The sequence below is a fragment of the Brachyistius frenatus genome, unplaced genomic scaffold, assembly GCF_029030835.1.
Source record: "Brachyistius frenatus isolate BFR_SWC_R1_liver_20210118 unplaced genomic scaffold, ASM2903083v1 Contig_16, whole genome shotgun sequence".
In the NCBI taxonomy this organism is placed as follows: Eukaryota; Metazoa; Chordata; class Actinopteri; family Embiotocidae; genus Brachyistius; species Brachyistius frenatus.
Window position 1 is genome coordinate 3,387,175 of NW_027210615.1, and position 25,272 is coordinate 3,412,446.

Genomic DNA, 25,272 nt, shown 5'->3' on the forward strand with positions numbered 1-25,272 from the left:
TGACCATTTTGTCCAATGAGACTTGCCGTAGCGAGGTGTGCAGCACCAGCTGCGGTCCCTGTTTGTTTTGAAAAGAGAGTCCCTGTCTGGTCGGAAGACACCTCGCCGTTACGGTGGCGTGACAGGAGATATGTGGTGGCTGACAACGTGACAAGAAGATGGACAGGCGTGGTAAGTGTATCTGAATGTTGTTTTTGTAGTGCTAGTCCTGTCCGGAGGGGCCGGCACGGTGTGCTGGCTAAGTGTTAGCTCCGTGCTGAAGGAGGACGCTGCGTGCTGACCAGTGTGCAGGTTTGCAGAAGCTGTCTGCTCGTCTGCAAAATGCATCATCATTTTCTTCGGTAAATCCAACGCCAGCAATATATTAAAAAAAATACCTGTGCACACTACTATTATGTAGTGTAGTAGAAGGAGAGAGAAGAGGCTAAAACATGTACTATAACTGAATTAATAAACATTCACCAGCCTTGTTTATTTTTTAGGAACTGTGTTTTAGTTAAAAAAAAAAAAAAAAAAGAAGAAGTTGTTTCAACTAAATTACAAAAAGAAAAGAAAACTGGAGATAAATTCAATTAATCCACAGACCTCCTTACTCCTGCCCTACTATTGCTGATACAGGTGTTAATACAAGCGCTACAGTGACTACTAGTGCTCCTACTACAACCATGCTATGTGTGTTAGTGAGGTTAACCAGCCTTTATTAGCTCCTTTTATAGTTCACAAACTCATGTAACCCATTATTAATCGAGAAAAATGGATTAGTGCAGCGACTCCAGTATTGCTTGGACTTTGATCAGTACACTTTACGTTATTCAACCTGGTAAAAGTCTCACTGAGATTGGCCCCGGTCAAGAGAGCAGTTTAAACATTGTTACAACAATAAACACAAACAATATAAACAAACAAAAACAACTGCCACATACTACAAACGAGTGAATTCAACATCCAGTTAGGATTGGGCGATATATCAATGATTCATCATATGACGCTTCTTAGATTTTAGGTATTGTAATATCATGTTATGGCATAACTCTTGTCTTTTCCTGGTTTTAAAGGCTGTAATTACAGTAAAGTGAAGTTACCAGACTGTTCTATAAAATCTTATAGTGTAAATATTTTTAGTGAAAGCACCAATAGTCATCCCAGCTCTATATCTAGTTATGATGCCATGCAGGTCAAGGACAAACAGACAGCTATGATGATTAAACAAACAGATAAACTGAGTGAAAAGTTCAGATCAATCACTTTTACAGAGAATAGTATTTTCTCCATCCTTAAAAATTCACCTAAGTTTCCCCCTTAGGAATATGCTCTGAAAATGTTGGGTCCTTCTGTACGGTGTGGAATTATTTATGAATAATAGCCAACAAATGATGAAGAACACGCAGAAACGGCCACTTAAATAGAGAAGAGTTGTGTACAGGACAACAGCCAGTAGTAAAAAGCTGCTACTTCCTGATCTACTCCTTCTCAGCTCATTAAAGACTTGAATGCAGAAATTTCCTTGAGTGTACATGCACTGTGTTGGCCTTGGCGTAGCCTGTTAGTGAAGCCCGCCGTTGTGCTATTTGAGGTTGAGGATTGCTTTTTGCCTCCTCAGCTCAGATGACTGTCTTGTGTCTGTCTTGTTATTTGTGCACACCCGCCACATTTCCCCTTTTTTGGACGTTGCAGAAGGTTTTCACAGGTCTGCCTGGAAATTAAACTGAAAGTCTGGACTTTTCTAGGTTTGTCCACAACTTATTGCACAATGTAGGATTTATAAAGTGGTACTCTGTCTATACATTTGCACGTGTACATTTTCAATTTACACAATTGTTTTTATCATCCTTTTTGCTGTTATTACATTTTAGGTTCTGTTTTTATTCATATTTCCTCTTTTCCTAACTGTTTGTGGAGCAAATGTATAAAAGCAGTTTCCCTATAGTAGGAAAGTTCTCTGATTCTGATTTCCTTCAGTTAGAAGCTTTCCTTCCTTCAAAATCGAGGCCCTTTGAACAGCGTGATTAATTCAGGGTGAATTAGATAAGGTATAATGACAACTTTCAGATTCCTGGCGGAGGAATGTGGCGGAGGAATGTGAATGAATTGGTCACTTGACACCAGCTGGAATTCAATACCACTTTGAGACATCAAGGTTATACTGGAGTAGCTTTATTGCCTGATAGATGTGTCTTTAAATGGGATATTTCAAATACTCTGACACACAGCAAGCGGTGGGAAATTACTTCCAAAGCCAGAAGGTTTTTGATTGCAGATCTGATCCGTTTCAGGCCATGTTCAAACAAAACGAGCATGTGATTTGACAAAAATAACACGGCCGATAAACTTTCACATCCTTGTAGTACAAGTATGAGCATAACAACTGAATAGAAGACTTGGTTCTTTTTGTTTCTGGTGCACAGATTGTGCCGGCTAGAGTTTCCAGTACAGGGCACAAGCTCTTCTTAGGCACATGCAGCATGTTATAGTGACCTTTACACCAAACACTATCTTTTATCATGTAGGAAAGATTTCCTTAGTGATAACTTGATGTCTAACTGACAGGGATGTAGGGGGAGTCCATGCACTGTAGTACCTTGATATATTTTTTTACAATTTAATATTATTTTATTTGTATTTCTATCTGTCAAGTAAAATTATGACAAGTTTTTAGTGACCTAAGATGGCGCCGTGCTGTTACAGCAGCTCCCCCGAGTGTGTTTTGTTTTAAGTATTTTCTTTCTTTCTCCTCTCTTCGGAGTTGTTTTTTTTTTCTTTCTTTCACTTCTGTTAAGTGACGGTCAGACAATGGACCGTAACTTTTCCACTTCTCTGGTGGCTCTTCTTCTACTTTTTTCCCTCTTCATAACGGAGAGCTACGCACAGTGGACTGGGGTCATTGTTTACTCTCGTGATCAGCTGATTGCGCTGAGTAGGCCTCTACTGCTGCTGCCCGGAGCGAGGCCTGAAATCCCGGACGAACTTCGGAGAAGACGTCGGGGTTGCAGAGCCGGAGCTCAGCTGAAGGCGAAGAGGAGGAAATTCAAACCATCCGTACCGGCGATTTTAATGGGGAACGTGAGGTCGTTGGCTAATAAGACGGATGAGCTCGGCGCGCTGGTAAAGACCCAGAGGGAGTACCGGGAGTGCAGCATCACGTGTTTCACCGAGACATGGCTGCACTCACATCTCCCGGACCACAGCGTGGCCGTACCCGGCTTCAGGACTGTTCGGGCGGACAGAGACGTTGTTCGGAGCGGCAAGAAGAAAGGTGGAGGGATTGCAGTCTATGTGAACGAGAGGTGGTGCAATCCCGACCATGTGTGTGTGAAGGAACGTTTCTGTAGCTCGGACATTGAACTTCTAGCCGTGGGGATGCGCCCGTATTATTTGCCGAGGGAGTTCACGTCCGCCATTGTTATCGCTGTGTACGTTCCTCCATCAGCTGACGCAGAGGCAGCAGTGGACACCATCCACTCCACTGTGTCTAAACTGCAGACTCAGCATCCCGGTGCATTTTTGGCAGTTACTGGAGACTTTAACCAGTCTGGATAAAGGACTGCCAACTTTGCACCAGTATGTGAACTGCCCCACCCGGAACAATAAAACTCTGGCTCTCCTGTATACTAATGCCATGGATGCATACAGTACTACTGCCCTTCCCCCCCTTGGTAGATCAGACCACAACCTGGTCCTGCTGACACCAAAGTATGTTCCTCTGGTGCAGAGGCAGCCTGTAACCACCAGGACTGTGAGGAGGTGGACACAGGAGGCTAAAGACGCCCTGCAGGACTGCTTTGAGTCCACGGACTGGGATGTGCTGTGTGGACCACATGGGGAAGACATGAACAGCGTGACGGACTGTATCACAGAATACATCAAATCCTGTGAACACACCACCGTACCATCCCGGACTGTACACTGCTTCCCCAACAACAAGTCGTGGATCACCAGTGACCTGAAAGTTCTTCTTAATCAGAAGAAAGCAGCCTTCAGGTCTGGGGACAGGGAGGAGCTCAAGAGAGTGCAGCGCCACCTGAAGGAGAAGATGAGAGAGTGCAAGGACTCCGACAGGAGGAAGCTGGAGGCCAAACTCCAGCAGAACAACGTGAGGGAGGTGTGGACCGGTATGAAGGAGATTACTGGGTTCAAGAGGAGAGAGAGACAACCAGGGGAACCTGGAGAGGAACAACCAGGGGGAACCTGGAGAGGAACAATGAGCTAAACTGTTTCTTCAACAGGTTTAGTTCACCGCCCTCATCTGTCTCCTCCACACACCAAACCTCCCAAACACCTCTGCTGCCTCCCCCTTCCCCCCTCTGTCCCCCCTGGTGATCTGCATGGACACAGAGCCCTCAACTCCAAAGGGCTCTTCCACCATCAACGCCATGACCCCCCCCCACACACACCCCTCCCCCCCCTCTCTCTGTGACGACTGGCCAGGTTAGGAGACAGCTGGAGAGACTCCACCAGCGCAAGGCTGCAGGGCCTGACGGCATCAGCCCCGGGGTCCTGAAGACCTGCGCCGTCCAGCTGGCTGATGTCCTGCAACACCTCTTCAACCTGAGCCTGAAGCAGGAGGAGATCCTGGTGCTGTGGAAGACGTCCTGCCTGGTTCCTGTCCCCAAGAAGACGACTCCATCCGGCCTCAACGACTACCGACCGGTTGCCCTCACATCTCATGTGATGAAGGTGCTGGAGAGGCTGGTCTTGGCCCACCTCAGGCCACTGGTGAAATCTTCTCTGGACCCTCTGCAATTTGCGTACCAGCCTCGTGTGGGAGTGGACGACGCCATCATCTACCTGCTGCAACGAGCTCAGTCTCACCTGGATGGAACCGGTGACTCTGTGAGAATCACTTTCTTTGATTTCTCCAGTGCATTCAACACCATCCAACCACTGCTGCTGAGTGAGAAGCTGCGGGTGGTGGGGGTGGACGCGTCCACCGTCTCCACCACCTGCTGCAGGGACAGCGGAGCACTTTCTCCAAAAGACTCCTCCAGCTCCGCTGTCACAAGGACAGATACAGGAGATCGTTCCTGCCCACTGCCATAAGACTTTACAATAACTCACCTCTGGTTAAATCCATCACACAACAATAACACCGTTGTCTGTTTTTCTTGTTTGTTTTAAAAAAAAAACTAAAAAAAAACTTTGCACTATTGTTTAGTTAGTTTTAATTTAATTATTCTATTTCATTTTATTCTACTTTATTGTATATACTGTGCATTTTTATATTTCATATTTTTACTGTGATTTTACTGCTGTAGCGGAAAAAAAAAGAAGTCCCTTTGGGGATTAATAAAGTAACTACCTACCTAATCATTCTGTCTGCTTTAAAATCCCATTTTGCTTCAATAAAAATGATTCAAGAGGGATGAGCAGACTTAAAACTAATAGTTTAACTGTCGATGTCAGTGGCTTTGATAAGATTGTGACCGAAGGACAGTGAAACTATCAAATATCTATGAGGAAGAGTTTACCCTTTTTTTTTTTTTTTATTGAACTATTCTAAACAGTTGAGATATCTGCCTTTCCTATTGGTTGTTGGTGATGTCATCATAAAACATATTGCTGTGAATCTTTCCTTTAATTAACATAAGCCTGTCCGTCTCCCAGCACTTCCCCGAACCCGTTTTCAGTTGTCTGCGCGGGCAAAAATCAAATAAAAGGCAAATAAATGCCCTGTGTTTGCTGACGAGAGGATGTTTGGTGGTTCTTGTCGTCGTCAGAAATGACAAAAGGTGGATCGTGTCCCACATTTGCTTCCAGAACCGGTCGAACGAGCTCAGCGGCCAGGTAGCGGGCGCGCGAGGCACCGCGCATGCAGGCTTTTAAAAAAAAAAATAATAATAATAAAAAAGAAGCTGCGCGAGCACAGCTGTGAGGTGGGACTCTCCACCGGCAGCGCTGCAACGTCTTCTTTCATCCAGTAACTTTTTCATCTCGGGGAAATCTGTATTGGAGACGCTTGGTCCCGAGTTGACGGTAAGCTCGGTTTCTTCCTCGCGCGTTTTACTGCAAAAGAAGCCGGTTTTATTTCGATCTTTCCCAGCTGTTTGGAGGCGGAAGTGAGCATCTAGTCAAACAAATCACCTACTTTGCTGCGCTTCGTTATGTTTTAAGTGTCCTCGGGTTACAGTCAATTGTTAATTTACCGGCTCTGCTATTGAGTTTATAGCAAACGTGCAACACTTTAAGGGATAATCCATCTCCTCCGTAGCCTGTAAAAGTTGATGTTTCTGTTGGAGCTCAGCGTTTCGGTCAGATGTGTTTAGTGACCTCGTAACCGTTTATTTCCCGTAAGTGAAGCAGTGTTTGCATTGTTTGTTTTGACCAGAAATACCTCTTGCAGCGGAATTAGTTGAACTGCATTTCAAGTACATAAATTAAGAACATGAATTGAACATCCACAAACGCTTATTTATGAGCTCGGCTCAGACACATCAGATGCCACCTGGCATATTCTTACCTCGCCGCGCTTGAGCTCATTCAAACGGCGTGATCGTGTGAACACGCCACCTCAAATATTCTTGCATTGTGCAACGCGGACCAGACAGGGGCTTCGCAGTGTGTGAATATTGACTTTGAAGGTGAATACGTCATCGCAAATGACTTGTTCTTGTCCCGTAGGTAGTGTGGTGGAGCCTCTGAGCGGACTCCCCTCACCCAGCCCACGAGACCCCCTGCTCAGTCCTGACTCCCACATGGTAAGTTCCTCCTCAAGTGTTCCTGCTGAACCACCTGAGTGGCAAATCATAGACTAGAAAAGGAAAACACCGGCAACATAAGTAAAGGATTCTTTGGTGACAGATGGAAATGCTGAAGCTGTATTTGGTGGTGTGCTTTGCTGTGGATGTAGAACTAAAGGATGTGCATTGGTGCCTCCACCCTTCTGGTACGCTCAGATATAAAGGAGGCAGTGGTTGTGGATATTTCTGTCACATTTGGTTTCTGTATCTCTTGGAAAGGCCAAAGCACACCGCTGTCACAATCTGGTCTTTTGACTCGATGTTTTTTTTTTTTTTTAATCATGCAATGCAAGTGCTGATAAGTTCACCAGATTTATGGAAATGAGCCTCTCTTTGAATGTGAAAATGAACCTGTGTGTGTGAATCTGAATAGACTGTTCGACTCTTTGCCCCACCAGGATGTTCAGGGGTATAAGTGGGTGCGCTGGAGGGTGTGGTTGTGTCGTCTGGCTGCCCTGCTGTCCTTGGGTCTCCTCCTGATTTTGTTTCACTGGCGCCCTCGGCTTGCTGTCCTCGCCCGCTGCTGCTCCTGCCCTCTGGCTTTGGCAGATATTCTGCTGCTAAGAGTGAGAAAATAAATCAATTCCTGTGCCGAATTAAAACCCACTTGATATACCTGACAACTGGATTTCTCCAGCCATTGCAAAAATTGCAGCTGAGCTGCCTATCACCGTGATCCACATTGTTCTTTTATGTTCTAAGAAATATACAGGACTATATTTAGGTTCATTATCGCTGACAGAGGCCCATTCCTAAAACAGTAGATTAAGCAGTCACAGCTATTATAAAACCCGCCTTGAAATCTTTTTCAGTCCATTTTACAAATGACTTTAATGTTGAATTATGAATGAGTTTTATCTTCATTTAAAGTGTCACTTTAACCTTGTAAGAATTGTCCATTTAATGTTTTTTTTGACACTGCCAAGAAATAAATGACACAAAAAAACACAGTATACTTAATTTTAACTTTGATCAACAAGCTTCAATTTAGAATATTGTCCTTCAAAAATATTTGTATATTTCATATTCCAAGTTACTGTGGCTGGTGTGTGTGAAGTAAAAACACTTTTACCTTGATGTCATACTGTGACATATTTATTGATTCTGTTTTATGATATTCTGATCACCCATCAAAAACAGGAAGTATTCCATGTTTTGTGCTTCCTGTCTTTTGAGCAATCACATTTGTGTATATGATCCTCTCTTTCAGGACAGTTTTGGGCAGCAGCATGTGGTGCAGGTCCTCACAGAGGAGATAGGGGAGGGCAGGTGAGCTCCACGGCTCTATTCTCTTGACAGTATCACCATCAGCCTTTCAAAACTATCCACGGAAACTTTATGTATGCTCTGCTTACTTGTTTGTTTCCTTCCAGTTTGGACTTGCTGGCACAGCTGGAGGATGCTGAATGGAAAGACACAGTTCAGCTGTACAAGGAGGAGGTAAGGAAGAATTCAACTCAGGGAGTTTCTTGCAAAGTAAGCTGCTTCGTCATTTTCCTCCCAGACCTGAAAGTGACTTTTATTGCGTTGCAGAAAACACTGCTGTGCTACTACCTGTTTGAAGGGCTGCGTTACGTCTGGCTGGACAGGAAGGGAGCTTTCTGTCGTGTTAGGTACTAAAACAGGAAAAACAGAAACTAGTGGCACCCAACTAGACTAAGTTGAGACGTTTGATTAATCATGTATTTGCTCCGTCATTGGCCATTTTCGTGTCAATTAGGGAGAAGAAAGTACCTCACACTTTAGCCTTTTTGAAAAGCGTGTTGCTTCAGCTGATGAATGTTTTTCTTATGATGTTTCTAACAATGCTGAACTCTTCCCTCTCTGCCTGTAGTGTCCTCAATGAAGACTGGACCTGTAAAGACATATATGGCTTCCAGAAGGGCCTGAGTCCTGTGGAGCAGAGCTCGAGGTAGGACTGTACGAATGGACAAAGACTTTCTTGAATCTCAGAAGGCACAGCCGAGTAATTCACCACGTGAATTCTTCCAGGAGACGCATGTATGGAGCCAACCTGATTGATGTGCCTGTGAAGCCTTACACCAAGCTGCTGTTTGAGGAGGTGAGATGAAGGATCACATTTGTATCGCCTCGGGTTGATTTATTTCATGGTGGTCTGAAATGTTTGAAGTGGTAATTTATTCAAATTTCAGATAAAGTATGAAATTGAACCCACACTTTCTTTTTTCTTTTTTTCTTCTGTAGGTCCTCAACCCGTTCTACATGTTCCAAGTGTTCAGCATCACCCTGTGGATGTTCGATAATTATTATTTTTATGCCTTATGTATATTAATTATCTCTGTTATTTCCATCAGTATCTCACTTTATGAGACACGCAAGGTGAGCCTCTAGTGGCATAAATGATTTAATTATAATTATTGTTGTGTTTAGCCCTGGATATGGATGTAAATGGTAATATATATATATTTTTTTTATTTTTTTTTAATTTTTTTAATTTGCTTTTACTCCACAGCAAAGCATCACTCTTCGCAACATGGCCCGGCTGGTCACAAACGTCACAATACGCAGAAACTCCGGAGGTAAGTTTGTGCACATGTTCTTGAGTTTCTCAGAATTTCAGAAAATAATCTGTGTAGAATTTTAATAGATCAAAATTTAGGACCATTTTGACATGAGTCCTGCAATAATGGGCTTCATCTGAAGGTGGAAGACAAAGAGTCTTCGCACAGAAAGAATTTACAATCTTTAAAGGAACAAGACGGAGAGAGAGACAGAGAGAGACAGAGAGAGACAGCGAGAGACAGAGAGAGACGGAGAGAGACGTCTTTGGGCATCACTTTGATCTTCAGTGTTGAGAGGTTGGTTAAGAGGTTTATGTATTCATAAATAAGCCTATTTGAACGAGTCTGAAACGGTAAAAGATGAGTTTTAATTTGTTAACTGATTCTGAAAGTACCCAGGTGTTCTTTACAAGCCAATAATAGCAGCCATGTGTTCTCTATAAATAGGTGCATCTTTTGAACCATCGATGTTTCAGTTCACCTTCTGTCAGGACTGAAAGTTAATAGCAAGAAGGAAGCAGTCGTAAGAGTTTTTCTTGGATTCTATATTACAACTGAATTACAGATTTGTTCTCCCATTTACCTTAAATTTGAAATAAGAATGACCATGGATAAGTGGTAATTTATTCAACTTTCTTGAGAGTTTTATATAATAAAGGAGGATAGAACAAAGACTGACTTTGGCACAACAAATTCCCTGTGATATTTTTGTTTACAAATTACAGCATGTTAGAAAAATTACTCAGAGGCTTGGTTCAAAATCAAACATATCGGACATTTATTCTTGCAAGAAGGAGCAAATACATGCCGCCCTCAAAGAGAGGTGTCCAGCAGTGCTCCCGTCACTCCTCCATGTAGCTTTTATACAGTTGACAGTCACTCCCATTCCCTTTGTATCTGCTTTCGTATGGTAATACTGAGTTGGTTGTAGATCACAAGATAAGGACAAAGGGGAGTCGTCAATTAGGTGTGGAAAGTAAAACAAAAAGTAATCACTTGCAAATAAGAGATAAAACAAAAGAGACTTTGTGGAGCCCGCTTGACAAGAGACTTTCCGGAGCCACAATGCAAACAAGAGGAAGAGACCAATCTTTTCTTTCCATCACAGCATTAGTACAAGTGCGTCCTAAATGTTTTTCAAAAGCCATTCGAGTTATAAAGAAGCGCAACGAATAAAACTGCAGTCATGGAAACAGTGCAAGGTTCAAAACTTTCACCAGATCAGCTTAGCAATTATTTTCAGAGAAATACTTTTAAAACCCACCTGAGCTCTTTGTTTCCCACCAATTAACAACTTAGCAACATTCAGCAGCTATTAAAAACTGGAACTTCACGGTTGTACGCCGCCACCAACCAATCAAGTTGACAGTTCCATCCACGTCTGTCTACACTCATATCATATATGTAGTGCAGACTGTGAAAGAATTTAATAAAGGGTAAAGCCTTTATTTTTTGCGATGTACTATAAAAATACAATTGAGTTGACCTGACATTGTTAACATTTGTTGTTCATGTTTTGCTTCACCATTTGTCAAAATTGATGTTTGGGTAGTTTTAGACAACCCAAACATGGAAGAATATAGAACAGAAAATTGTGGTCATGAGGGATTACAATTGCACAACAAGTGGCAAATAAGATTACTGTTGGTTGAGAAAGAGTTTTAATTTTAGTAGGTTGAAGGAACAAAGAATGGTTTATTTTAAGAAGACTTGGCCTAAAAAGACCCCAAACTTATATTTTCTTAATTATGTAAAAAGAAGAAGAAGAAGAAGAAAGGAGGTATATCAGGAGCTAATTCTGCTTTACTGGGTAAAGTAAAGCCAGACTCATTGTGTCAAGTCATTCTGCATTAAACCCAGACCTCTCCACTCCGACATTCACTCCTGGTGGTGTGTATTTTTTTTTTCTCAGAGGAGGAAAGTGTGAGTTCGGAGGATCTGGTCCCCGGCGACTGTCTGATCATCCCTCAGGAAGGGCTGCTGCTGCCGTGTGATGCTGCCCTGCTGGCTGGGGAGTGTCTCGTCAATGAGAGCATGCTCACCGGTAATCATCAGACCTCAACAGCAACACCAGGCACACCTTATCTGGAGGGATTTCATGTTCTTCAGCTTTTTTTTCACCTTTTCTAGGATTCAATTAAAAAAACAAACTCGTCTGAAGTGGGATTATGTCACAATCTTAAAGTTGATTAGAGTCACAAATTGATCCTCTGATTGGAAGTCATCTGGAAAATCCCCTCTGTGTGACTTCTTCTAAGGAAGCCATGTTTATTATATGACGCCGTGCTGAGACCTCAAGCTTTTAATTTGCTGCCCGTCACAAATGACTTCAGACATGCACAGTTTTTGAATCCTAAATCTGGACTCTCTGTTGTGATTTGACAAACCCCTCACAATCTTATGAAAATCTGTCATTTTGTGCGTTGTTTTTCCAGTCTGCCCTGCTAGTTTATTTAAAGTTTTATCAGTGAGGAATCGGTGCATTAATCTGTCCTCATTATTCCTGTGTCAAGGTGAAAGCATCCCAGTGCTGAAGACCCCCCTGCCGCCTGGTGACGGGAGGTACAGCTCGGAAACTGAGCGCAGACACACGCTTTTCTGTGGTACCCAGCTCATTCAGGCCAAAGGGTTCCGGCCGGGACGAGGCGGTGCTGTTGCTGTGGTTACAAGCACCGGTGAGTAGAGAAACTGATGATCTAACTTGAGGCACCACGTTAAGTTCACACAAATACTATTTGGTGTTTATGATGCCGTTTAAAGGTCTCCATCTGGAGTTTTTGACCACTCGTGGCTCTACGGGGCGACGTTTCCGTGACCGGTTCTCCACACAGTGAACAGTCCTGCCGATGACTTCACATTATTACGTAGCCTGTTGCTCATAAATATATATTATGAAGTATAAACTTTTCAAAGTATTCGAATTAATTAGCTTTGCGATTGTAAATGAGTAACGAAATGCATTCAGCACGTTTGTTACGCCTTAAAGATGCGGATATTGCATTTTGGTGAGTAACACCTGTAGGTAAACAGAAAGTTTGGTAACAGGAAAACTGTTCGGAGGGCTGTACTACGAAGCAAGTTCAACATACCCAGGCTTTCTCTGTCTGAGCTGCTCGCAGTCAGGGGTGATCGCTACTATGACGATGGTTATCAGGCTTTCTGCTTTCGGCTCTGAGCGAGTTCACATAAAAGGGGCGGGGTTTGCAGCATCTGACCAATCACAAACACGGACAAGTGTACTGACAGCAGAGTGACATATTTTACAAACGAGAACGTTTTTATTTTAGAAAAATAGGAGGAAATTGAATACATAATCCAGCTGAAAGCAGCACAGCTGCTAAATGGTGGAAGGATGTGCAAGTAAAAAACAAAACGCAGATTGTGTGAGTGTGGAGCCTAAATTGAGAGGCTAATATCACTTTACCATAAAGTGCACAGTGCACATCTGACTCTAATTACATGTTCATGTTTCATTAAATGAATGTATTCTCATGATGTGTATGAATGTTTTGGTCTTGGACTGTCACCTTCAGCTACAGTGTCAAACGGACTGAGGAGCAAAAAGGAAATGAATATAAAAACACTCAAAGCAATAAATTGGCTTACTGACACATCTTATAAGTACATCATGTACAAGGCTTTAGTGCTTCAATTGTTCTCTGTTGTAAGAGGATATTGGTAAAAAAAAAAAAAAATGAAATAGAATCTATATCTCTAACCTATATATATATAAAAAAAAGAATCACGAGGAAAGACAGGTTTGTCTTTCTCTGAACTCTCTGTCCCCCCGCTGAGGACCGTCTCACTCACCGAGCTCCGCGGGATCTTCTACAATTGGTGATGACATTTTTTTTTTTTTTTTCAAGATACCCGATTGGTCACTGGGTGGTACTTTTGCACATTTTGATCCGATCTCTCCCAACAGCTCCTGCCCAGGATCAGGTTAAGTTTGCAGCGTAAGTTACCACGGTGATCTAGCCAGTTTGAAAGAGAACCACCTTCGTGTCACTGACAACTCTGGCTTCAGTCTCAACAAACCTCGCAAACATGCTAATCTCACTTCTTAATACACCCGTGAGGGCAACTTCAAGAGCTTGTGTTTGTTCTCCGAGTCAAGCCGGTTCATCTGGTTCTATCTCATCCGCAGGGTTTTTCACAGCCAAAGGAAACCTGGTCAGCTCCATTTTGTATCCTCAGCCAATTAACTTCCGCTTTTACAAAGATGCCGTCAAGTTCCTGCTCATCCTGAGTTTTGTTGGTAAGAGCTTCAACAGCGACCAGATTAATTATGTTTCAAGAAAGAAGCTACTGCTGTTGTAATCTATTTATGTTGCCAATAATCAGTGAGTTTTATTGTCCTTCTGTCTTTAGCGCTCATTGGCACCGTTTACATTTTCGTGGTCCTCTTCAGATCCAATGTAAGTACACGCTTATTTTCTGGCCCGCGTGTACTTGACGTGTCGTCAATAAATATGGTACTTCCGCTGACTTCGGGTCGGATGTGTGTCCAGGTGACGTGGATGCAGTTGGTTATCAAAAGCCTGGATATTGTGACCATTGCCGTGCCTCCGGCGCTGCCTGCCGCCATCACCACCGGCACCATCTACGCCCAGCGCAGGCTGAAGGCTCGGGGTATCTTCTGCATCAGTCCACCGCGCATCAACATCTGCGGCAAGGTCTCGATCTTCTGCTTTGACAAGGTGAGGAGGGATCGGCAAGCAGAAGTTTACCGCGAATGCAGAGAAGAGCCGTGGTGGTCGGAGTTGAACGGAGTACACTTGTGTTCTCAGACAGGGACTCTGACAGAGGAGGGTCTGGATGTGTGGGGAGTGATGGAGGGGGGGTCTGCTGGTTTCTCCGAGCTCGTCCCAGAGCCGAGGCTCCTGCCCCCGGGGCCCATGCTCTCCGGCCTGGCCTGCTGTCACACGGTTACGCTGCTGCGAGGTCAGCCTCTGGGAGACCCTCTGGAGCTCAAGATGGTGGAGTCCACCGGCTGGGTATGATACTCGAAATCTTCCTTTTATTTATTTCAAGGGAGGCTTAACCTTGAATGTAAGTCATTCTTTTTCTTTTTTTTTCAGTAATATTATCAGTACTAAGCTACCACATCATTACTGCGACTGGATAATTCAAAGTTTGACTTGAAAATGTGTATTTGTAAAATAAAGGTGCTGTTTAGTTTATTTTGAAAATTCAACTGGTATTTTTACGCAATCTGCCATCTGTTTCCTTTTTGTTCACAATTACAGAATACTAATAGGACTGATTTGTTTTGGTTTTGCATCACAGAACAATGTTAAAAATCAGTATTTTTGTAATGTTTCTAATTGTCTAGGCTCTCAAGGAGCCAGAGGGAGACGGGGATGTGCTGGATGCAGAGTTTGGCGGCCACAAAGTTTTGGCTGTCATGAGACCTCCTCCTTACGGAACTGTGAGTGTCCCCGCCATCACTCATATCGCTCGATCAGTAGGGGTTATTTGTCAAAAAGCAGACAGAATCCCAACTCCTGTAATACCATCGTACAGCCATCGGTCTTTCTGCTTCCGAGCGTCGGTGCTCTATTTTGACAACTAACTCGATATAGTTAAGCAGCATACAGCAGCTGAGCAGTTTGACCTCTTAATGGTGTTCTCAGTCCGGGTTTTTGTTATTGTCTCCATTCTCTCTTGAAAACTTGAAACCTTTAAAAAAAAAAAAAAAAAAGTGAGCTTCTAAAAATATCTGTCTGTCCGGATGTTCTGCATTTGTTCTTCTCTTTCAGGCCACAGGCGTGGCGGCGGCGGCCATTGTTCAGAGGTTTCCGTTCTCCTCGGCCCTGCAGCGGATGAGTGTGGTGACGGTGGCCCGCGGGGGGCGCTCCGCTCTCGCTTTCATCAAAGGAGCCCCAGAGATGGTGGCCGGCCTCTGTCGAGCTGAAACAGGTTCGGCCCTCACTCGGTTATGTTTTAAATAGGTGAACTATTTTTGTGCAGCATTTGAAGTGATTTGGAAATGAAACTCGTAACACCCAAAATTCATGTAAAATGCATCTGCGTCTTTTACGCGACATCTCGATAAAACAAGAGTTGCTTTATGTTTGCAGTGCCGGCACAGTTCTCCAGCAAACTGCGTGGCTTCTCCAGCGAAGGCCTCAGGGTTCTCGCACTCGCCTGTAAACCAATAGACGTCAACTCTGACTTGAGGAACATTGAACGGTGAGAAGAAATGTCTATTTCTGGCTCGTTTGTTGCATTAAAACTCTTCACGCACTTTAAAATGCAAATGAAGTTACAACTACTAGCTCTGTGTGTCTGTTCACAGAGGGGAAGTAGAGAAAGACATGCAGTTCCTGGGCTTGCTCATGTTAAAGAACCTGGTGAAGCCCAAGAGTGCAGAAGTTATAAACGTCCTGCGACTGGCCCACCTCCGCAGCGTAATGGTCACTGGTGAGTCGCGCTGGAATCAACATGCGTTTACTTTCCTTCATTTTCTGTCTTTCGGATTTCAGTGTTTCCTTTTCAAGATGAATACCAATAAAATATCTAAATACCAGATTGTTATACGCTCTTTAATGTCCAAGCTTGTTGTTTTGTTTCTTCTCCTCCTTCTCACAGGCGACAACGTTTTAACAGCAGTGAATGTAGCAAAAAGCTGCGGGATGGTGGGATGTGACGAGAAGGTGATATTCGTCCTTGCAACCCCCCACACTGCCCAGTCTCTGCCCACCCTGAGGTTCACCGTGGAAGACGGGGGGGCCGCCGGCCCCCCGAGCTCCATAGAAGTCATCACCCAGGTTGGACAACGCCGCACTTCACTTCCCCTCAGTCGTTTTTAAAGGCTCCTTCGCTGCTGAAATGTATTTTTAGAGATCGAGAAAGAGGAGACGCAGCAGCAGTTTGGACTGAAGCTGCACTCGTGCCACTCTGTGATAAATGTTAGACGGGTTGACTTTCATCACATGTCCGGTTGAACATGAATCGTGGCCTTTCCCCAAGCGGCTCTGCTTTAGGTTTTTACAGGCAGCAGTGATGTTGTTGCTCCTCGTCTTTGCATCACAAGCAGTGTTACAAGAAGCTCGTTTTTACTTGTAGCCACACAAGATTGTGGTTTACTTCATGGAAAGGACCGTTTCTATTCCAGCAGCTTCCATGTCCAGTCATGTCCTATTTTCCAACAGACTGATTGAATTGATGTTGCCATCATATGATCATTTCCTCTCTCCTCTCAGGGTTTATATCAGGGTGGTTTCGACTATCACTTGGCTATCAATGGCAAGTCTTTTGTTGCCCTCTGTGACCACTTCCCTGAGTATCTTCCAAAGGTAAAGTGAACCGTGTAAATCCCAGCAGAACTGCTCGGACAAAGGAGCACATCGATGTACTAATGACTCGACGTGCTGCCGTCGCAGGTGTTGATGCGAGCCACGGTGTTTGCACGAATGGCCCCGGACCAGAAAACCCAGCTGGTGAAGGAGCTGCAGAACCTGAAGTGAGTTCAGTTTTCTGTTCAGACAAACAACAGGAAGGAAACCAAAGGAAGTTCAGGAAGGAAATAAAACGAGAGTTGGAAAATACCAAAAGAAAGCCAATTAGTGCGAATCAAACCTCGATCTTCAATGTCCCGCGTAGACGGTTCAATATCTAGTTTACATGTGGGTAAATGGATTGGTAGATAAAATGCGCATATCTGAGGGCGTTTTATGAAAATAGCATCTCGTGTACGTTGCGTGAAGTGCAGCTTAGAGCGCGTCTGCTTTTGACTTTTAACGCTTTGCTCCGCAGAGCAAAAACAGAAAAATCCTGTTTGATCATTTTCTGGTGCATTCGTGGAATCCGCACAAAATGTTGCACCAGAAGTTGAGGGCTTTCCACAGTGGCATGGGAAAAAAAAGACCTAATCGGTGTGCAGCGTTTGTCATTTATGCGAATGAAGCTTGCCGGGCAGCACGGGCGATGACCTGACTTTCATCAAGTGATGAGTTCAGCCCTGCTTCTCGTTCTGCAGCTACAGAGTGGGCATGTGTGGGGACGGGGCCAACGACTGCGGGGCCCTGAGAGCCGCCGATGTCGGGGTGTCCCTTTCCGAAGCCGAGGCTTCGGTCGCCTCACCTTTCACCTCCAAGACCGAAGACATCAGCTGTGTGCCGCTGCTCATCAGGTGAGGACGTAGGAGGCCTTAGAAGCCCGAGGTAGAAGATCGGAGGCAAAATGCGGAGGACGTCTTTGTCCACCGAACAAACCTGTTCTGTTTTTTTGGCGAAGTACCTGCGAGGGAAGAAGAAATCACTTTCCTTCCTTGTCCGTTGCAGGGAGGGCCGATGTTCTCTGGTCACCTCCTTCAGTCTGTTTCGGTACATGGCCCTGTACAGCCTCATTCAGTTCTGCTCCGTCCTCATCCTCTACACCGTGAGTACCGGGGGGGATAGACGTCTTCCAGCTGTCTGGACTGCAGGTGTAGAGCTGATGACACAGTGTTTGCTCTGCTGGTAGTAAGAACAACAAACACATCATAAGATGTGATGCATCCACGTTTAGTGGGAGCATAACTTCATAATTACAGCCTAAATCACGTTCGGTAGCAGCTTTCAATCACTTCCTGCATAAATGTTTTGTGTTCAGGTGAGGACGAGCGTGGCTGACCTGCAGTTCCTGTTTTGTGACTTGCTCCTGGTGACCCTGCTGGCCATCGTGATGGGGAAAGGAGGCCCCAGCGAGGAGCTGCACCACAGCAGACCCCCGGCCAGTCTGCTGGCCGTGCCCGTCCTGGGGAGCCTCTTCATCCACACCTGCATGATCATCCTGGGCCAGCTGGCTGCGCTCTTCATCACCACCTCACAGGACTGGTCAGAAAAAAACAAACAAAAAAAAAGACGACTGCTCGGAGCTCAAAGCAACTATTTTATACTGGTTTCTATATTCACACGCGCCATTACACTTGTGCGTTTTAGGTTCATCCCGCTCAATTCGACGGTGTATGGAACGGCCAATCTGCCCAACATGGAGAACACCAGCGTGTTTGCCTTGTCGGGTTTCCAGTACATCATCATGGCCGTGGTGGTCACGAAGAGCTACCCTCACAAGAAACCTCTCTACCACAACGGTAAGTCTTCACAAATGTCCACAGGGTGATTTGGAGTTGGGAAAGTGACACATTAATCTGATAAACTGGCTATTCATCATCATCATCATCATCATCATCATCGTTAAATGAACCATTTAGTGGTCATAAGTGGCTATTTTCTTGTCTCTAGTGGTATTCCTCTTTCTGCTGTTCATCCACTTTGCCCTGATGACTTGGCTGGTGTTGTATCCCGGGCCTTTCTTCAGCCGAATACTTGAACTCTACGACATCGCCGACATGAATTTCAAAATGCTGCTCGTTGCCGTTGCCGCTCTCAACTTCCTCATTTGTTTCGTTGTGGAGGTGAGTGACGAGAGGGACGCTTTTAAGATTTGCTCATTCGTTAGGAAACCGATTACAGTGGCGGTTATTAGGTTTGTAATATCCTACTTTGTGAAGAAAAACGGCTGCTCCGGTCATATTAAGTTTATGTCGGTCGTGAAGGACTTCCAACGGTGACACGTTTTCGTGGCTGAAAAGTGTGAAACCGTCACGTGTATCGAGAACACCTTTTTTTTTTTTTTTTCATAAAATAGCCTACACACATTATTTATGTACAATAGGTGTTGGAGGTATGCAGCGTTTTATTCTTTTACTTTTGTGTTTGTGTAGAAACGTAACCTTCAATAATCCCTTCAGAATCCTTTGTATTGTGCACGCTGGCTGTTTAGCTGTCATTGTCGACGTTGGTAATGTTTCAGTAACTTCTTTTCTGGGTATGACGAATCAACATGTGCGCTGCGTTTCCATTTTCATCTTCTCTGCCAGTGTTGTATTTTCTAAAAGGCCCTCGTGAACGCCGCCGTTGTGTTTTGTTTCGCAGCTGCTGATAGATTTGGGTATTTTGAACTGTCTGCGGTTGCTGCGTGGAAGTCGTCCGTCCAAGAAACTGTACAAGCGTCTGAACGTCCTCCTGTCCGACTCCACGTCGTGGCCGCCCATCAATCAAACTCTGTCGCCCGCGGATCACACAGTGGTCTGCTACAGCTAGCGTCCGCCGGCCCGCCGGTGGGCTGTCGGCATCTTGAGCTGCGTCACCAACAACAGAAAGTTATGTTTACCTGATGTTCGATGTAATTTAAACTATTTGTTTTGTAAACTGTAGCGTGTGTGTGTGTTATTGAGTCGTGGTGGTTTTTTTTTTTGAACGCAATGACTGCATCAACATGCAAACGACCTTTTTTTTTTTTTTTGCAAATCATTTTATTAAACCAGTATTTACAGGCAGTTTGTGTTTGCACTAAGAGCTCAGCAAAACCCGTCTGTCTCCCTGCTCTGCCGCTAAATTTCCTGAACTAAAATCTCTCGCCGGTCGTGTGAACTCGCCTTCGGATAGATTCGGTTTCTGGAACTACAGCGATAAGATCAACAACCAGGATGTGAAGACGTGATACAGGAGGCACAAGCTGAATTCAACCATTAGAAGAACTTTGTACTGATGATGTTGCACCACAGAATATGGCTTTATTGACATCTCCTCTCGTGTTTGAAGAACAAATGAAAGACTTCAGAACATCTATTGGGCACAACGGTCCTGGAAAAGCCGCAGTCGACTCCTCCCTTGTTCGCGTCCAGCCGTGTCGACGTGTCAGCAGCGGCCCGTCAGTTACTGAACGGTCACACAGGAAGTGATGTTACCGTTCAAACTGACCAAGATGCCAACAGTTAAGACAAAAAAAAAAAAAAAACCCACCAGGCATTCATTCATTTTGGGACATGGACATAATTTCAGTTACATTTCACTATACAGAGCACCGTTCCTAAGTGCCAACCCAAGCTTCAATACGGCGCGGAGCTGTTTGAGTGATCAAACCGGCTGGAAAAATACAATCTTAGTTCATTTCATTCATTCAGTCTCGTTCACTTGCACCTGAGTTCCTACGTGCTGCACTTCAGGGAGGACATGAAGAAACATGCACACCGCTGACAGAGGCTTGCTAATAAGTACAGCAGTAAATTCGTCCACCGTCTGAACCTCCTCTTTTTTTTTTTTTAGTCGCTGCCAACACCAACTTCAAACAATAATGACGACATTTAAAGTTGATTTTTAAAAAGGGCTTTTGGTTCAATTAAAATACTGCTCTGCTCAGACGCTGCTGCTGCCGCCGTCGCCGTCTTGTACAAATAGGCAGAAAAGCTATTTTAAAAATGGGACTTAAATCCGCCATCCTCCTTTCCATCTGTCCTTTTACGTTTAAATAGAAACGATGAAGTGACAGTCCAAGGAAGACAGCTGAGAAGCTCAATTAAAAAAAAACAAAAGACAAACCGTAAACAGAACTTGCCAGATACACAACTCGTCAGCGTTCAAAAACAAATGAGCATTTACATATTAGGGGTGCGCTGATCAGCCTAACAGCTCGCTTCAGTACTCAAGAGTTACTTTAATGCAAGACACCGCAAGCTGCAGTTTAAACCATATGAAAATGTAGCATTTGACCTATTTCGCCACCAAATAAAGGTAGAAAAATGTTTCCTATTTCATAAAAAAAAACTGCAGAAGTTTATTTTAAATCATCTCAATATTAAATGAATAGATTCTTGGTTGTGTATGTATACTATGAAGACTATTATCTATATTTGTTAGACATCAGAGCATCCCTCGTTTTGATAAAGACAAGCAAGAAAAACAAAAGATACAAATTTAATGAGCCAACATCTGAAAACTTAAAAACATGAAAGGTGATGTCTGGTATTATTGCTGGGAAGAAGCTGCTGCACAAGTACCAGCTCATCTCATTTTTGATATGGCCCCTCGTGGCTCCTCTTCTCCGAGCCGTCCTTTGATCAAAGTCTTTGCTTCTTGCCTTGCTGGCGTCCTTCGACGGAGCCACTGGGGGGGCTGAAGGAGGAGGGAGACGGAGGTGAGGGGCGTCTCTTAAAGGGGATCATCACAGTGAGTCCAGAAGATGTCCATAATCACAGTGCCGAACAGACTGGAGTGAGGGGGAGAAGAGAGCGCGTTGCTATTGGACTTCCTCCTGGAGCCGGGCAGGGATGCGGCTGAACTCGCAGCCCATCTGATTTAAGGGAACTGAAGGAAGGAAGTCTCGAGAATACAGTACTGCTTTTACTCTCCGGCGGCCCTTCGTCTCTCTCCCCTCGATGGCTGGGGGCCTTCGAGGCCCGCTTATCTGTGCTGCCGGAACCCTTGGGTGCCGTCTGGGCCGGCTGGCTGCCGGAGAGTGTGATTGTTTGATCGGGTGTCCTCCGAAGGCAATGTCGAGTTATTGCGCCCTGGCCTGGCGGGAAAAAAGAGGACATGAATCAGGGACGGCAGCTTCTCCCACCTGCGAGACGGAAACTGCTCACCGGCACTTCTGGTTTCCAATCTGGTGAACTGTCCTAAGAAGTGGATCCCTGCAGCCTCACATCAAACACATCCCCGCGCGGGATTTTAGTCAGTGTTACCTCGGTTTTAGGAAAGTCTCCTTCAGAATTAGATGATTTGAGGCTGACGCGGTTTTTACACGGCCTATTCTCTCCTCTACCTTCGGGGTTGTTGTTGTTTTTTTTTAAATTCCTTTTGGCCCAATTCACTGCCATTCAAATCCAGAAACACTTTCACTTTCTCTTCCATTAACTCAAAGGCAATCACGTGATGCAAAGTTTCATCAGAAAGCTTTTTGCGATCATTGTTAGTCACTTTTCAATCAAAACACGGTCGAGCCAAAACAACGGACAGACAGAATGTGCTGCTGCCGGCTGGAGTCTGACGGAAAGTTAAACCAAAAGTCACATCAGATCGGGACGTCACAACCCTGCAGACGTGTGGGACCTGAAAGTTCATCTGATTCAGCTCAAAGGAGTCCAACTGTTTTAGTAGTTTACCGTAGTTGTTGGTCTGATTTTTAACTTGTGTTGCTGCCATTACTTGACTCATTAAAAGTTTTTTGTTTTTTTTATCGCGTTAACATTTCTAATTCAAGGTTTTAGTCTGACAGCCGTATCCTGTAAATACTGGAGATCACGGTGGAGTGAAAGACTCTAAAATCACACCATTTCATTTCTCTCGGTTAAATACTCTTCATACAGTCTTAAGCACAACGAGAAATAAAGTAGTTACCGGAGCAGTTCAGCAAGTTTTTATCAGGCAGAGAGGAAAACCTCGTCCGCCGTTTACGCTCGGTGACGGTTACCTGTCAGTGTTGGGCTTGTCCTGAGGCGTCTCCTCTGGGCAGGCGCTGCCCAGTATTCTCTTCCTGGCCTCGGCGTACTCTGCTTCTCGCTGGGCCAGAGACTTGACCTGCGGTGTGGGCCTGCTCTGATTCAAGGGGGATCCCAGCGAGCCGTTACTCGCAGGCCGCTTCAGGATGCGAATCTGGGGCGGGGGTGCTGCTGGTAAAGACTCGTCCTGTATCATCACGGTGGTCTTCAACGGGGATCGGGAAGAGTTGCTGGCCTCCCTGCGGGCAAAACAACAAGGCACAGTCCAACTAACGTCATTAATATGACAGGCAGGAATTATAATGATGATATTTTATGGTCAGGCAAGTCTAAAATAGTTTGTGCATCACAGTAGCTGCATTTGAATTATAACCAAGACACACACAAAAGTATAGATTTGATCTGGGGTTAAGTGCCATGTCTAATTTTAAGACTGACTGGTGCACCGCTTCAGTCGAACCCGTCCAAACACGTACGCTGGTATCTGCGTTTGATTGGGAACAAGTTGTATTCTCTGTTTCGGACACAACACCAGTTTCTTAAATGGTTGGCAAATGATATTCGATGGAGCAGTTTTGACTTTGACGTAGTGGACACACACTTGTACCACGTGGTATTACAGTACTGAAGAATACTCATGACCTCCGAAGTAAAGAACGGCAGAAGAACTTGTCGACAAAATTATTTGCTTTGTCCTTTTGCAAACAAGTTGTGTCCTTTAAAGACAACAGACGAGTGAGGCAACTTTACACAAGTGACGCAGACATCAATGAGCTTATATGCAAAATGTACATCCTCGGTACAAGGTGTGATTTTCTGATTTGTGATGATGAATTCACTGTGAAAACCACTGTCAAATGTTTTACTGTTGTTGTGTTCAGGTGTGTGTTAATACCAATACACAATAAAGTCTAGTTATCCGCGGGAACTGAAGAAAGCGTAAAAGAACACACATTTGGACCTTTTTTTTTTTTTTTTCTTCAACGTTTGAGGTCCTTACATTTCTCTCTGGTTGATCCGCAGCTTCTCTTCTAACCGTTTTTCCATTTCCTGCGGGGGGGGAGGGAAAAAAAACAGTCCAGTTAAGTGTCCAGGTAAAGAAAACAACACGGTCTGATCGACAGAGGTGCAGCAGGTAGTAAAGACGGAGAGTGGACGGACAGCGGGGTTCGGTTACTACCTATTTATAAACGTGTAGGACAGCTGCCAAGTCCAAACAGACCGTGTTCAGCTCACCAACATGAGCCGGCTGACAACTTCCACTACGAGGTGAGCTGAGGTTTCTCAGTAGTCGCAGCCAGATACGCTGAACAGCTCTGCGGGGGGGGAGGGGGTGGCCAACCCCGAGAAGCTGCCCGGACGTCCCTGACGTCACGACCCCGGCCGAACTGACGTGACGTCAGCTCGCTGACGTCGGTGGATGTTCCCGAACCCGCCGGTCCAGAACGGAACCAGCTCGGACCACCGGAACTTGTGCTCGACATGGACCCGACAAACCGGGCAAAGCACCGAGTTACTCACAGCGCGCTGACGCTGTGGCGGTATGACGTCACGGTTGGCTTTAGGGTCAAAAAGCTTCGTTGACAAATAAGCGACGATCTTCAGAAAGTCTTCCACGTGTTCACTTCGTAACAAAAACACGTTTCCGCCCTCTTGAAGCTCTTCACAGGAAACACGTCTGTCGGGTCTCTGAGGAAGTCTGTTTCTAACGTGACGGGGTTTTTTTTCAAAAAGAAAGTTGCCGTGTTTACGAGACGTACGCCGAATTGAATACAAGACGACAGCGGGTCTGGACACGGCCTTCAGTTGTCTCCCGCGACGTGCGTTCACCTGTCAGGAGACAAACGAGCTCTTAAACGACGTGTTTACTGAGGGAGCCACGCAACGGGGCAGCTAGCTCCGAGCACAGCGTTAGCCAGCCTCAGCCTTTAGCATGTCCCCCTGGTCCCCCCTGGACGTCCCGTCCCGCGGGTTCAGCTCGTCGCGCGGAGCCGAGCCGCCAGCTGGGCGTTTACGAGGTACAACATCAACGCATTACCGACATTTAACGCAAGAATGACTCCGAAACAGCCGCTTGGGGCTCGTTACGTCCGCGTTAAGCCCGACTAGCTCCGCCGCTACTTGACGTCAGCTTCGCCCAAGTTTCTTGGAGCTAACGCTAGCTGGTAGCCACATTGTTGGCCCGCGGCACCGCGTCACGAGACCCGCCGCGAGCGGAGCCGTCGTTATTAAAATCATCACCCGCGAGCGCGCTCGTCGTTAACCGAAGCCGTCGCGAGGCTTTCGTTATTTACCCCACTGTCGGCGGCTTCCTCCCAACTTTCAGCGACCTCTTCATCCATGTTTCATTTTCGCTCAGACACGCTGAGCTCCTTCAGGTCCGCCTCTCGGCTGTCTGCGGGCCGTGACGTCACTCTGACGGATTTCCCCCCTCACCTCCCTCACCTCCCCCCTCACCTCCCTCCCCCCACTAACACAGGGGCATACATCATATCCAAATATGTTATACGGTGGTGTAATTTCACATACTCTTTATTACTGTAGCTCTTCCAATGATGATGATCCTAATCATGATTATGATACTGTTCAAATCTGGACATTCAGATATGGTGGAAATTTAATTACTAAATTACAGGAACTTTTACTTTAGCATCTCATTTTAAACTTCAAGTTTCCTCATACATGAATTCACTTCCATATAGACAGCATTTCCGTTTGATATCGGCAACCCGCAACTCTTCCGTGGTGT

General features: G+C 45.1%; 2 protein-coding genes across 7 annotated transcripts; one reads left to right on the plus strand and one right to left on the minus strand.

Annotated features, from left to right (window-relative positions):
• Nucleotides 1–17: 17 nt before the first annotated feature.
• Nucleotides 18–19,449, plus strand: atp13a2 (ATPase cation transporting 13A2). Of its 4 annotated transcripts, none has more exons than XM_069694029.1 (29): nucleotides 18–171; nucleotides 6,616–6,692; nucleotides 7,133–7,300; nucleotides 7,945–8,003; nucleotides 8,108–8,174; nucleotides 8,268–8,347; nucleotides 8,569–8,646; nucleotides 8,727–8,796; nucleotides 8,940–9,074; nucleotides 9,208–9,274; nucleotides 11,169–11,300; nucleotides 11,770–11,931; nucleotides 13,404–13,514; nucleotides 13,628–13,674; nucleotides 13,768–13,956; nucleotides 14,047–14,253; nucleotides 14,592–14,687; nucleotides 15,019–15,178; nucleotides 15,340–15,451; nucleotides 15,558–15,682; nucleotides 15,851–16,029; nucleotides 16,465–16,557; nucleotides 16,645–16,724; nucleotides 17,241–17,393; nucleotides 17,545–17,641; nucleotides 17,855–18,078; nucleotides 18,184–18,335; nucleotides 18,487–18,659; nucleotides 19,180–19,449. In XM_069694029.1, the coding sequence occupies exons 1-29, from the start codon at nucleotides 159–161 to the stop codon at nucleotides 19,345–19,347; spliced, it is 3,474 nt and encodes a 1,157-aa protein (XP_069550130.1). In that variant the 5' UTR covers nucleotides 18–158; the 3' UTR covers nucleotides 19,348–19,449. The 4 variants fall into 4 exon arrangements, with proteins under 4 accessions (XP_069550130.1, XP_069550132.1, XP_069550131.1 ...); XM_069694030.1 differs by lacking the exon at nucleotides 18–171 and adding an exon at nucleotides 5,316–5,970; XM_069694031.1 differs by lacking the exon at nucleotides 7,133–7,300.
• An 85-nt stretch (nucleotides 19,450–19,534) lies between these two features.
• Nucleotides 19,535–24,927, minus strand: szrd1 (SUZ RNA binding domain containing 1). 3 transcript variants are annotated; one of them, XM_069694034.1, is made up of 4 exons: nucleotides 24,818–24,927; nucleotides 23,524–23,573; nucleotides 22,496–22,762; nucleotides 19,535–21,598 (listed from the first exon to the last, which is right to left on the minus strand). In XM_069694034.1, exons 1-4 carry the CDS (start codon nucleotides 24,863–24,865, stop codon nucleotides 21,487–21,489), a joined length of 477 nt encoding a protein of 158 aa, XP_069550135.1. In that variant the 5' UTR covers nucleotides 24,866–24,927; the 3' UTR covers nucleotides 19,535–21,486. The 3 variants fall into 3 exon arrangements, with proteins under 3 accessions (XP_069550135.1, XP_069550134.1, XP_069550136.1); XM_069694033.1 differs by having other exon boundaries at nucleotides 22,496–22,792; XM_069694035.1 differs by having other exon boundaries at nucleotides 21,500–21,593; nucleotides 22,496–22,792.
• Between the last annotated feature and the right edge of the window lie 345 nt (nucleotides 24,928–25,272).